The sequence below is a fragment of the Lipotes vexillifer genome, unplaced genomic scaffold, assembly GCF_000442215.2.
Source record: "Lipotes vexillifer unplaced genomic scaffold, Lipotes_vexillifer_v1.1 scaffold253, whole genome shotgun sequence".
Lineage (NCBI taxonomy): Eukaryota > Metazoa > Chordata > Mammalia > Artiodactyla > Lipotidae > Lipotes > Lipotes vexillifer.
In genome coordinates this window covers 4,143,656-4,158,835 of record NW_006780322.1, presented here as the reverse complement: position 1 = coordinate 4,158,835, position 15,180 = coordinate 4,143,656, and the positions used below count along the sequence as shown (strand labels likewise).

Below are 15,180 nucleotides of genomic sequence, written 5' to 3'. Positions count from 1 at the left end.
GGGAAAGAGGTATTCTCTAAATCAGTATCCCTCTCCAAACAAACTTAAATTTTAACTACTTGATAAACTAATAAAATTCACACTAAACATTTGTTAGCTCATAAAAGTTTCTTGCGCTGAAGAAATCCTGCAAATTCTTTAACTCGTGTCCCCGAAGCTTTCCACTATACCACCCGGCCTCAGCTTCCCCTTCTGCGAAATGCATGGGCTTGACTGAGAGATGGTAAAATAAGTTTCACAATAAGTGCCAACAGGTTTTTAATTGGTATTGGCTCTAGAGAGCACCTCTGAAAAGGATTCAGTGACCCTGTCTCTCATACAGGAAGGAAAGCCATGACTGATTAGCAACTTCTATTACACGGGGAGTCACAGCACAAGGGCCAAATATTTCCTCCCTCTGACATCTGAGGGCACCTGCAGTCCCCTCCAGCTTGATGTTCTATGGTTTTTGAGGATTCTTCTTTGATTGCTATAGAGATTGCTATATGCTATGCATGTGGTACTTTTTAATACCTCTACAGACTGTACTCCTCTGGGCTTCAACTCTTTGTTCTGACAGTTACATGATTTGTTCTGTGTACACTGTATTAGCAAATTAAGGCTAGAAACCTGGTGGAGGGCCTTAGTATTTTCAGAGTATATCATTGAGAATTAATAAAAGCAAAGTAACGTATAAAATACGAGGACATTTTTCTACAAAACATTTTTCTACATTTTCTTATTATCACACCTAAGATAATGCTCGAGTTCATCTAATACAATGTTCATATATTCACATTTTCCCTATTAACAAAAATAAATGTCTTTTACAGCTGATTTGTTTATTCTACAATATAATAAAGGATCACAGCTCACATTTGATTGTTATGTCTCATAAGTCTCTTTGAATCCAGAATGGTCTCCCCTAATGCCCTGTTTTCCTCTAAGACACTGACTTACTGATAAGCCAGGAGCAATTTTCTTGTTGAATATCTCACCTCTGGCTATGCCTAATTGATTCCACACTGTGTGGTCTAACCAGTTCCTCTATTCCTTGTATTTCCCGCAAACTGGAAGAGAAATCTAAAGGCTTGACTGATTTAGGTTAAAACTGAGGGACAAGAATTATTCACAAGTATGTATGTTTTTTATATTGTCTGGTGACTCCCTATTAGTGATGCTAAGATTCATCACTGCTTTAAGGTAAAGACAAACAGATCACTTAGCCTGTGATATTCTGAAAGCATCCTCACAATACTTTCTAGGACTTCAGATATTGACAGCATTGATTTTAAGACAGTCATATTTTCTTTCTTTGTGGTCCATATATAAATGGTACATCTCCCAATAAGCGGCATCTTAGATTCGATGAAATACCATGTATCAATTCCAATTCAAAACCTGCCTTTTCCTTGATAGAGGAAGCACCACTGTTACCAATAATCATTACTGTCATTTATTTTGGTTCACTATTGGAACAAAGAAAAGGGGAAGGGGAGGAATTGAGGAAGAAGAAGTAGGAGCAATATTTCTCCTTGCATAACCAGGCAGGAACTAAAAGGAATAAAAGGATGACACATGTAGAGAAATTTTCTAAGATCAAAGTAACAGAGCTGGGAGAAGAAAGTTATCCCTGGTTAGGAAAATGAAAGATAAAGAGGTTGAATCTGTCAGTTTTACAGACCAGCCCCTTGAGAGCACAGCTGGCCCACTTGTACCGATTAGTGGGTTATCTGTAATCTTGGGGTGGCTGGGAAAATATAACAGCAAATAATTTGCCAATCGGGCATATGCAGGGCATGTTTACAGGGTAGGTATTCATAACTCAAAATGGTGCTTATTAGAGTAGCAATCCCTATTTCAGGTCTTTGATTTGTCTTATCAAACCTCACAATAAATAGTTCCGCTTAAGGTAACTACAAAAGACTAAAAATCAACTCTCCACCACTCTTCAGTAATTGCTCCAATAACACAAACAGTAGTTGTATGGAGCACAGGAGACTTTCTACTCCCAAATCAGCTTGTGCTTCCAAAGTACAAATTTTCTTATTAACGTAATACACTTGGAATAAATATCTCCCTAACTGAAGCAAGGACTTGCACCTACAGGCATCACTCTCAGAAAACGGCAACTTAAATTCAATGACATAAAAGCACTTTTGAACACCCTGCTTAACAAGATATTCAGACATGACCTAGATCACAGACTTGACACACCTGGTTAAAAGCAATCTAGCTGTAGGCAAAGACTGTTAAACCTTAGTGAAATCAAAACTGAACGCAATTTAGCTGACCAATCAAATTATTAAAGTTCCTATGTCCGGTTGAATTTATGTTCTTACGAATAAAAAATTTTACATTTTTTGAGGTATAGTTAGCCTGCAATATTATATTAGTTTCAAGAAGAAATTTTGCTTTTACATATTTTTTCACTTGACAACTTCAATATTCTGATGAAACCCTAGACATTGGAATTTATCAACATTAAGTGTTCAAATTCCTTCTCTAAATTTTACACCTTCTGAAACAGAATCCATCTACAACGCTACTTAAGTTTCATTTAAAAATTTTTTCTTATAACCCAAGTTACAAATTATCATCGTTAAAGATTCAAATAACACAAATCCTACAGAATGAACTGTGAAAAATCTCCTTTTTCTACCTCCACACAGGAGATAACCACCATTAACCCCACACACTGTCCCAATCCTTTGGCTATGAATTTTTCTACATATATGAACTCAGATGTACATGGTTTTAGAGGTTTTGGGTTTTTTTTAACCAAACATGATAATATATTATCATAAATATGATAATATATATATTGCTCTGTAGTTTTTTCTCTTAAGATGTTGGAGATCTTTCTATATCAGTACAACCCATCTACCCCAGTCTATGGAAGGTTGCATAATAAAAATAGTCCATAATAGATTTCTCATGTTTTACCTAGCCATTTACCTATTTATTGAGGTTTTTCTAACTCTTTGTAATTATAAACAATTCTGCAATTAAGGTTATACACACCAACTATACACTTGCCATAAAACATAGTCAATACTATAATTATACAGGCACATCCTACAGGTAAGGTTCCTTTAAAAGAAGAAATATTTGAGAGAACATTTCCTACAACCCTAAAAACACAAAGAAAAAGTTATATGGAGTGACACATGAGAAATTTCAATTATTTGTGTGTTTTTTTAATTGTTCAAAATCTATTTCCTATTTACAAAATGCTGGTTCAAGTGCCTCCTACTTTGTTGTAAATAAATGGGGCCACTGGAAGGAGCTCTGTAACACTTCTCTCTTGCATATTTAACATCCTGGAACTCAAAGCACTGTTTAAACACTGACATCTCTAATTATACACTCCCTCACAGTCTACCTATATCATCATCTTTCCCGAGAAAAAGCATGCACTTTCTGCTCACACACCTTCCATCTCTCCCACTTCTCCCTGATCAATCACATCAGACCACAATTTTTCTTCATGCTGCCAAGCCAGCCCCTCTGGGCCCATTACACTCTCACCCCCGTGTCCCTGAGCACCCCTATAGTGAAGTCCATCCATTTCACGTCATCCATTTATCTCAGGTCCACTTTAGTGGGGGCCCTCCCAACTGCTGACCAATCCTGCTAATTCACTGCTTGTCTAAATTTTACACTTCCCCCAGATATTATTCTAAAGTCTAGAATCTAGACTACTCTCAAACCCCCATTTCTCTCTTCCCAGCCTCTTTCTGATTTTCGGTAGATTCTTCCTTTATACAATCGAAGCCTTCTTCTTCATCTTAACAGTATAATACCCTATAAGCCTATCCTTCCTACAGACTGAAAATAGAGAAACATATTCCGCACATATTCCCTGAACCAGCCTCCCCTGCTTGTAACTCTTGGTAAGAGATTCCTCAATTTTGTAAATATAGAACTTTTTGTTAACATCAAAATATTTTGAGGATCCTACACAATAGAGGGTTGAATTTTTATTATCCAATGATCTAGATCAACTTTTAGTCAATTTAGAGACAATGCTTAGAGGATGAATCAATCAACGAACACCTGGTATTAAGTTCACAGCTTACACATCAGGAACTCAACTTTTCAACTCTACCAGGGACCTCAGTTTCACAATACTCTCTCTTTTGCTGGTATACATGCTCTCCTCAACACAAACTCAAATCCTTCTGCCTTCATATATGCAACTTCTCTAACGATTTCTTTACAGCTAAATGCAATTAACTTGTCTCTGCAATACTAAACATGAATGACCTTTTTCTACTCTTGCAGACTCTGTCCAACGCAATATACCACTTTGGAACTCTTCTGCCTCTAACCACTATTCTTTGGCCTCTTTTCCTGGCACTTTTATTTCTTCTTTCAAACCCACTAGCAGTAGTTCTCAATTTATTTCTGACTCCATTCACTGTTGCGTAGAATGTGCCATCAGTGGTATCTCTCGCATTGCACTAGTTCTCTACCAGCTGGCAGCACTCCTCAGCTAAGAGTACTACCTTAACATCCGGAACACTCTTGGCCTAACCAGTCTCAGAACATCTATTCATTCCACTTGGAGTCTAGAACATGGCAATGAAGAAGGACTGTATTATCACCCACACCTGTTAAATGCGTCGTCACTGTTTCCTCCAATCAGACAGCAATTCCCTGAAGGCAATTCCTTTGTTTTAGTCATCTCCCCAAAAGGCAGAGTGCCAAGTACAAACGGATCACTTCAAATATCTTCATTATTTTTTCTTTATCAATATTTTTTATTGAAGTATAGTTGACTTACAATGTTTTGTTAATTTCTGTTGTACAACAAAGTGATTCTTTCATATAGGTATATATCTATAATATCTATATATTATATATATAATATCTTCTAACACTTTCTAGGTGCCTAAAATGTACAGTCAAAAATTCCCAAATACGACGGGCGCAAGCCGCGCCCGCACCCCACAGACAGGCATGACACGCTAAGGCTGCTGCTGCCGCCACCAAGAAGCCTGTGTGCGAGCGCAGTTCACTATCCACACCTCCCTTCCGGGGAGCCTGTGCAGCCCGCCACTGCCAGGGTCCTGGGATCCAGGGACAACTTCCCCGGGAGAACGCACGGCGCGCCAAGGCTGGTGCAACGTCCTGCCGGCCTCTGCCGCCGCAGGCTCGCCCCGCATCCGCACCCCTTCCTCCCCCTGGCCTGAGTGAGCCAGAGCCCCCGAGTCAGCCGCAACGTTAACCCCGTCCTGTCTAAGCAAAGAACAGACGCCCTCCTGCGACCTACACGCACAGGCGGGGCCAAATCCAAAGCTGAGCCCCGGGAGCTGTGCGAACAAAGAAGAGAAAGGGAAATCTCTCCCAGCAGCCTCAGGAGCAGCGGATTAAACCTCCGCCATAAACTTGATGTACCCTGCAACTCTGGAATACATGAATAGACAACGAATCACCCCAAATTGAGGAGGTGGACTTTGAGACCAAGATTTATTATTTTTTACCCTTTTCCTGTTTTTGTGAGTGTGTATGTGTATTCCTCTCTGTGAGATTTTGTCTGTATAGCTTGGCTTCCACCATTTGTCCTAGGGTTCTATCCGCCCGTTTCTTTTTTTTTTTTCACTTCAAAAAAGTTTTTTTTCTTGTTAATTATTTTTTATTTTAATAACTTTATTTTATTTTATCTTACATTACTGTATTTTATCCTCTTTCCTTCTACTTTTTCTTCCTTTTATTCTGAGCCATGTGGATGAAAGGCTCTTGGTGCTACAGCCAGGACTCAGTGCTGTGCCTCTGAGGTGGGAGACCCAACTCCAAGACACTGGTCCACAAGAGACCTCCCAGCTCCACATAATATCAAATGTCAAAAATCTCCCAGAGATCTCCATCTCAACACAAGCACCCAGCTTCACTCAACGACCAGCAAGCTACACTGCTGGACACCCTATGACAAACAACTAGCAAGACAGGAACACAACCCCACCCATTAGCAGAGAGGCTGCTTAAAATCATAATAAGTCCACAGACACCCCAAAACACACCACCAGATGTCGACCTGCCCACCAGAAAGACAAGATCCAGCCTCATCCACCAGAACACAGCCACTTGTCCCCTCCACCAGGAAGCCTACACAACCCACTGAACCAACTTTAGCAACTGGGGACAGACACCAAAAACAACAGGAACTACGAACCTGCAGCCTGCAAAAAGGAGACCCCAAACACAGTAAGATAAGCAAAATGAGAAGACAGAAAAACACACAGCAGATGAAGGAGCAAGATAAAACCCCACCAGACCTAACAAATGAAGAGGAAATAGGCAGGCTACCTGAAAAAGAATTCAGAATAATGATAGTAAACATGATCCAAAATCCTGGAAATTGAGAAAAAGCAAGAAACATTTATCAAGGACATAGAAGAACTAAAGGTGAAACAAGCAACGATGAACAACACAATAAATGAAATTAAAAATACTCTACATGGGATCAATAGCAGAATAACTGAGGCAGAAGAACGGATAAGTGACCTGGAAGATAAAATAGTGGAAATAACTACTGCAGAGCAGAATAAAGAAAAAAGAATGAAAAGAACTGAGGACAGTCTCAGAGACCTCTGGGACAACATTAAACGCACCAACATTCGAATTCTAGGGGTCCCAGAAGAAGAAGAGGAAAAGAAAGGGACTGAGAAAATATTTGAAGAGATTATAGTTGAAAACTTCCCTAATATGGGAAAGGAAATAGTTAATCAAGTCCAGGAAGCACAGAGAGTCCCATACAGGATAAATCCAAGTAGAAACACACGAAGACACATATTAATCAAACTATCAAAAATTAAATACAAAGAAAACATATTAAAAGCAGCAAGGGAAAGGCAACAAATAACACACACGGGAATCCCCATAAGGTTAACAGCTGATCTTTCAGCAGAAACTCTTCAAGCCAGAAGGGACTGGCAACACATATTTAAAGTGATAAAGGAGAAAAACCTACAACCAAGATTACTCTACCCAGCAAGGATCTCAGTCAGATTTGATGGAGAAATTAAAACTTTTACAAACAAGCGAAAGCTAAGAGAATTCAGCACCACCAAACCAGCTTTACAACAAATGCTAAAGGAACTGCTCTAGGCAAGAAACACAAGAGAAGGAAAAGACCTACAATAACGAACCCAAAACAATTAAGAAAATGGGAATAGGAACATACATATCAATAATTAGCTTAAATGTAAAAGGATAAATGCTTCCACCAAAAGACATACACTGGCTGAATGGATACAAAAACAACACCCGTCTATACGTTGTCTACAAGAGACCCACATCAGACCTAGGGACACATACAGACTGAAAGTGAGGGGATGGAAAAAGATATTTCATGCAAATGGAAATCAAAAGAAAGCTGGAGTAGCAATTCTCACATCAGACAAAATAGACTGTAAAATAACGACTATTACAAGAGACAAAGAAGGACACTACATAATGATCAAAGGATCAATCCAAGAAGATATAACAATTGTAAATATTTATGCACCCAACGTAGGAGCACCTCAATACATAAGGCAAATACTAACAGCCATAAAAGGGGAAATCAACAGTAACACATTCATGGTAGGGGACTTTAACACCCCACTTTCACCAATGGACAGATGATCCAAAATGAAAATAAATAAAGAAACACAAGCTTTAAATGATACATTAAACAAGATGGACTTAACTGATATTTATAGGACATTCCATCCAAAAACAACAGAATACACATTCTTCTCAAGTGTTCACGGAACATTCTCCAGGATAGATCATATCTTGGGTCACAAATCAAGCCCTGGTAAATTTAAGAAAATTGAAATTGTATCAGGTATCTTCCCCCACCACAACGCTATGAGACTAGATATCAATTACAGGAAAAGATCTGTAAAAAATAAAACCACATGGAGGCTAAACAATACACTACTTAATAGCCAAGAGATAACTTAAGAAATCAAAGAGGAAATCAAAAAATACCTAGAAACAAATGACAATGGAGACATGACGACCTAAACCCTATCGGATGCAGCAAAAGCAGTTCTAAGTGGGAAGTTTATAGCAATACAATCCAACCTTAAGAAACAGGAAACATCTCGAATAAACAACCTAACCTTGCACCTAAAGCAATTCGAGAAAGAAGAACAAAAAAACCCCAAAGTTAGCAGAAGGAAAGATATCATAAAGATCAGATCAGAAATAAATGAAAAAGAAATGAAGGAAATGATAGCAAAGATCAATAAAACTAAAAGCTGGTTCTTTGAGAAGATAAACAAAATTGATAAACCATTAGCCAGACTCATCAAGAAAAAAAGGGAGAAGACTCAAATCAATAGAATCAGAAATGAAAAAGGAGAAGTTACAACTGACACTGCAGAAATACACAGGATCATGAGAGATTACTACAAGCAACTCTATGCCAATAAAATGGACAACCTGGAAGAAATGGACAAATTCTTAGAAATGTACAACCTGCCAAGACTGAATGAGGAAGAAATAGAAAATATGAAGAGACCAATCACAAGCACTGAAATTGAAACTGTGATTAAAAATCTTCCAACAAACAAAAGCCCAGGACCAGATGGCTTCACAGGCGAATTCTATCAAACATTTAGAGAAAAGCTAACACCTATCCTTCTCAAACTCTTCCAATATATAGCAGAGGGAGGAACACTCCCAAACTCATTCTATGAGGCCACCATCACCCTGATACCAACACCAGACAAGGATGTCACAAAGAAAGAAAACTACAGGCCAAAATCACTGATGAACATAGATGCAAAAATCCTCAACAAAATACTAGCAAACAGAATCCAACAGCACATTAAAAGGATCATACACCATGATCAGGTGGGGTTTATTCCAGGAATGTAAGGATTCTTCAATATATGCAAACCAGTCAACGTGATACACCATATTAACAAATTGAAGGGGAAAAACCATATGATCATATCAAGAGATGCAGAGAAAGCTTTCGACAAAATTCAACACCCATTTATGATAAAAACCCTGCAGGAAGTAGGCATAGAGGGAACTTTCCTCAACATAATAAAAGCCATATATGACAAACCAACAGCCAACATCGTCCTCAATGGTCTAAAACTGAAAGCATTTCCCCTAAGATCAGGAACAAGACAAGGTTGCCCACTCTCACCACTCTTATTCAACATAGTTTTAGAAGTTTTAGCCACAGCAATCAGAGAAGAAAAGGAAATAAAAGGAATCCAAATCAGAAAAGAAGAAGTAAAGCTGTCACTGTTTGCAGATGACATGATACTATACATAGAGAATCTTAAAGATGCTACCAGAAAACTACTAGAACTAATCAATGAATTCGGTAAAGTAGCAGGATACAAAATTAATGCACAGAAATCTCTGGCATTCCTATATACTAATGATGAAAAATCTGAAAGTGAAATTAAGAAAACACTCCCATTTACCACTGCAACAAAAAGAATAAAATATCTAGGAATAAACCTACCTAAGGAGACAAAAGACCTGTATGCAGAAAATTATAAGACCCTGATGAAAGAAACTAAAGATGATATAAATAGACGGAGAGACAGACCATGTTCTTGGATTGGAAGAATCAACATTGTGAAAATGACTCTACTACCCAAAGCAATCTATAGATTCAATGCAATCCCTATCAAACTACCACTGGCATTTTTCACAGAACTAGAACAAAAAATTTCACAATTTGTATGGAAACACAAAAGACCCCGAATAGCCAAAGCAATCTTGAGAACAAAAAATGGAGCTGGAGGAATCAGGCTGCCTGACTTCAGACTATACTACAAAGCTACAGTAATCAAGACAGTATGGTACTGGCACAAAAACAGAAAGATAGATCAATGGAATAGGATAGAAAGCCCAGAGATAAACCCATGCACATATGGTCACCTTATCTTTGATAAAGGTGGCAGGAATATACAGTGGAGAAAGGACAGCCTCTTCAATAAGTGGTGCTGGGAAAATTGGACAGGTACATGTAAAAGTATGAGATTAGATCACTCCCTAACACCATACACAAAAATAAGCTCAAAATGGATTAAAGACCTAAATGTAAGGCCAGAAACTATCAAACTCTTAGAGGAAAACATAGGCAGAACACTCTATGACATAAATCACAGCAAGATCCTTCTTGACCCATCTCCTAGAGTAATGGAGATAAAAACAAAAATAAACAAATGGGACCTAATGAAACTTCAAAGCTTTTGCACAGCAAAGGAAACCATAAACAAGACCAAAAGACAGCCCTCAGAATGGGAGAAAATATTTGCAAATGAATCAACTGACAAAGGATTAATCTCTAAAATTTACAGGCAGCTCATGCAGCTCAATAACAAAAAAATAAACAACCCAATCCAAAAATGGGCAGAAGACCTAAATAGACATTTCTCCAAAGAAGATATACAGACTGCCAACAAACACATGAAAGAATGCTCAACATCATTAATCATTAGAGAAATGCAAATCAAAACTACAATGAGATATCATCTCACACCAGTCAGAATGGCCATCATCAAAAAATCTAGAAACAATAAATGCTGGAGAGGGTGTGGAGAAAAGGGAACACTCTTGCACTGCTGGTGGGAATGTGAATTGGTTCAGCCACTATGGAGAACAGTATGGAGGTTCCTTAAAAAACTACAAATAGAACTACCATATGACCCAGCAATCCCACTACTAGGTATATACCCTGAGGAAACCAGAATTCAGAAAGAGTCATGTACCAAAATGTTCATTGTAGCTCTATTTACAATAGCCCGGAGATGGAAACAACCTAAGTGCTCACTGTCCGATGAATGTATAAAGAAGATGTGGCACATATATACAATGGAATATTACTCAGCCATAAAAAGAAACGAAATTGAGCTATTTGTAATGAGGTGGATAGATCTAGAGTCTGTCGTACAGAGTGAAGTAAGTCAGAAAGAGAAGGACAAATACCATATGCTAACACATATATATGGAATTTAAGAAAAAAAAAATGTTATGAAGAACCTAGGGGTAAAACAGGAATAAAGACAGAGACCTACTGGAGAACAGACTTGAGGATATGGGGAGGGGGAAGGGTGAGGTGTGTTAGGGCGAGAGAGAGACATGGACATATATATACTAACAAACGTAAGGTAGATAGCCAGTGGGAAGCAGCCGCATGGCACAGGGAAACCGGCTGGGTTCTTTGTGGCTGTCTGGAGGGGTGGGATAGGGAGGGTGGGAGGGAGGGAGACAAAGAGGGAAGAGATATGGGAACATATATATATGTATAACTGACTCACTCTGTTATAAAGCAGAAACTAACACACCATTGTAAAGCAATTATACCCCAATAAAGATGTTTAAAAAAAAAATAATAATTAAGATGTAGGAGGAAAATAAGGACAAATCTTTGTCTTCTTAACAGTTAACTTTCAGAATTTACATTAAAGAGGAGAGAAATTCTGAACCCTATTCCTGGAATCATGTAAAACTGGTCCAGGTTAAAAGCAGGACCTTAGAAATGCCTCAAAGACTAGTTCTTTTTTTTTTTTTTTTTTTAACGTCTTCATTGGCGTATAATTGCTTTACAATGGCGTGTTAGTTTCTGCTTTATAACAACGTGAATCAGTTACACATATATATATGTTCCCATAACTAGTTCTTTATTTCTTGTTTATCACCTGTCTTGTTTCCTCAGCAGCATAACATGGTGGAATGGGGATGCTGACTCTGTGAAATCGCCTAACAACTAATCTCCACCCTGAAAGCCTCACCCTTATCTGAACCTTTTCTAAACCAGATCTGATTTTTTCTTTTATAGTACTGTACTTTGACTTCTGTTTTTCCTGGAACAAGATAAAGAAATGATCTGCAACCAGAAAGCCAGGTGCTTGACTAGGTGCACACCTCATCACTCAGTAACAGTTAATTACCAAACAAGCACACTGGGGATGGCAAATTCATTACCTCACAGCTCCAAACTAAATTATGTCTCTTGCAAAACCACTCTACTACCTAGACACTGCAAAAGTGTAACTGATTCTAAAGTCAGCTCTACCACTAATAATTTCAGCAAGCTATTTATAATTGTTTCTGTGTGCTTTTTTTTCAATCTACTCTAAATTTAAACTTGCTCTTCATTTCAGAAGCTGAAATTAACATAAAGTTAAATGCAGGAAAAACAGACACTAATGAGTACAAGCTACTCCTGCTCAGCCCCTCTTGCAAAAGACTACAAAGAATGCTTCCCAGGTAGCTTCAATTCTATTACAATCATACTTCCCTTAAAAAAAGTGTTCTTGGGACCTCCCTGGTGGCGCAGTGGTTAAGAATCCACCTGCCAATACAGGGGACACGGATTCAAGCCCTGGTCCAGGAAGATCCCACATGCCTCGGAGCAACTAAGCCCGTCTGCCACAACTACTGAGCCCGCGTGCGGCAACTACTGAAGCCCGAGGGCTGCAATTACTGAAGCCCGCGCGCCTAGAGCCTGTGCTCGTCAACAAGAGAAGCCTCACCGCAATGAGAAGCCCGCGCACCACAACGAAGAGTAGCCCCCGGTCGCCGCAACTAGAGAAAGCCCGCGCTCAGCAACAAAGACCCAACACAGCCAAAAATAAATAAATAAAATAAATAAAAAAATTTTTTTAAGTGTTCTTTCTTCCAGGGGTAAGGTCAGTTGTAAATTTCAATAAGGAACGTAAGAATTCAATTCTTTTTACTGACAATAGCCAAGTTAATACGAATTTTAGAGCATATCAGTCATTTCAGATATAATTCTGACAATTATAACTTTAACTCACACTTTTATCTAATTAGTAAAACGACTAAGTCTCAAAACATGGACTAAAAGGGCCTAACTTTATGTTTTAACTGTTCTAGGTAAAACATTCATTAAATGTAGACCAATATTTCTCATACGTGTTTCAAATGGGTGCACATGCAAGTAATAAATGATGTACGATCTCTCTCCACGGTCACTTCCAGGCCCATTCACCAAGGCATTGATTAGCAATGGCTTCTGTTGAGATGGGGGGAGGCAGGAAGTAAGATCATATGAAATGTCATTGTCATAGCTCTAGCTATAGTTCTATTTTCTGCTGGGCGTGTCCGAAAGAAAGCAACTAAAATTAAATATTTTTTAAAAGGTAAATCCTGGAAGAATGCGAGATAAATTCAAGAGACCTCACCTGATGTTCCACAGGTTGCCTCCCTCACATGCTGGACTCTTTTGAAGTCACTCCCCTCCACCCCTCAGCTCCCTCAGCCCTCGCTCCTTTTCCAACTCAGACAGTGCTCTTAGCTCCAGGTTCCCTTCTTGGCGCAAAGCCTCCTTCGGCCCCCCGAAGGAGGGCCCTAGGGCCCGCCCTCCTCTCAGGTGCCCTCCTAGGTCCCCGCTCCAGCTCCCAGAGGCCGGCCCCCGCCCCCAGCACCCGCAGGCACCGCGGGACACCCCCGCCCAACACCCTGACTTCGCACCCTCCACACTCCCGCTCCCGCCGGCTCCACCGGCCTCAGCGACGCCCGCACCGCACCCCAGCACAGCCCGCAACACGCCCCCCGCCCGCGGCCCCCTTACCGCACATGATGCAGGTGGCACGGCCTGCAAGGCAAGCGGCGAGCGGCTGGCGAGTTCGGGAGAGCACACAAGCCTTTTGGGCGGTCAGCGGGCTTGGGGGCCAGGGGGCGCCGACACGACTCCCTCACGGATGCCACGGCCGAAGCAACGAAAGCCGTCCCGTCCTCCCGGGCTTGCCAGCAACTGCCGCTGGGCCCCGCCCCCCGGCGCGCACCGCGCCGCCGCCGCCACCGCCCGCAGGTCCCATTGGGCCGCGTCCGCGCCGCTCAAGCGCAGGTCCCGCCTCCCCGCACAGCCCCGCCCCTCACCACCCCAGAGCCCACGCAGGCGCTGGCCTGCTGGCGGCTGAGACGTGGCACCGGCTCGCGGCCGCATCCGCTTGAGGTTCCTGGAGCCGCCCGACCACCGGGCGCGCAGCGGGAGGCACTGCCCTGCGGGAGGGAAAGAACTCGGCGGCTGGCAGGGAACGATGGAGAGATTAGCAAAGAGGATGGAATTGTTACCAAAGCAAAGAGCGTTGGGGCACGCGCCTAATGCAGTCCAAGGCCCCAAGCTCCGGCGCCCCACAAAGCGGGGAGAGAGGAGGAAGAAAGAACGATACCTGATCCTAGGGGAAGACAAAGTCAGGGTGGAAAGAGGACATAAGCTTGTAGAAAAATTGGAAAGAATTGAGTGAGATGAGGAAAGAGAGGTACCAATCAGGTCTGGCCAGTCTTCCTGGTGACAGCGATTCAGTTCCCGACTTTAGCTCCAAGTCAGATTCTTGGCCTCGAAAGCCCTCCGCTCCCCATTCCCACCGCCATCCACTGCCTCCATAACCCCCAGTTTTTGGCAGAGGGGGAGTGGGTCGAATGTAAGGCTCAACTATCCAACACTAGGCGCCTGGGCTTAAGAAACGCTGCTGGCCCATACTTCTGATGGCCCGCCCACGTCTCAGACAGTAGGAATTGCCTGGATTTGACAGCCTTACATTGGACTCATGAACTATTATTAATCCTATGAATTAATGCACAAGTCCTGCCAAGAGAGACTTAATCAGAGAGAGATGATGTTTCTGAAAATTTATTACCTGAGCATTTGCTTTAAGATTTAAATGCTATTTTTAGTCAAATGTAGATGGTTATTATAACGCTATTAATGGCCCAAGACTAGAATCAAATAAAAACTTGCCTGACGTACAGAACATTGCATGGTCTTCTGATCCCAGTTGTCTGGTCTTACCTCACACTACTGCTCTCTTCCTACTCCACCTTTCAGCCGTTTACACTCTAACAACCCTGAACAGGTAGTTTCCCAACAGGTCCAATGTTCTCAAATCTTTTGCACATATTGGTTACTCTTTGGGGAATCCCCACCCCATCTCTGCTTAAATGCTACTTCTTGGGGAAGACCCTTTTTGTCTTCCCCCAGAGAGGCTGGAGGACCGTCATTAACCTCTCATTCAAATCTTTTGCACATATTGGTTACTCTTTGGGGAATCCCCACCCCATCTCTGCTTAAATGCTACTTCTTGGGGAAGACCCTTTTTGTCTTCCCCCAGAGAGGCTGGAGGACCGTCATTAACCTCTCATTCTTTGAGCTCCTTTAAAGCAATATGCTTCAGTATTTTATGATTTTTTAATATGTTTCCCTAC

At 41.0% G+C, this 15,180-nt stretch overlaps 1 protein-coding gene across 1 annotated transcript in view; it reads right to left on the bottom strand.

The window, feature by feature from the left end:
* Positions 1-13,615, bottom strand: part of GFPT1 (glutamine--fructose-6-phosphate transaminase 1) — a 64,953-nt gene extending 51,338 nt beyond the window's left edge. Inside the window, exon 1 of the mRNA XM_007453422.1 lies at positions 13,547-13,615. Coding sequence (XP_007453484.1) covers positions 13,547-13,553 — 7 coding nt within the window. The 5' untranslated portion in view covers positions 13,554-13,615. The remainder of the gene's footprint in view (positions 1-13,546) is intronic.
* Between the last annotated feature and the right edge of the window lie 1,565 nt (positions 13,616-15,180).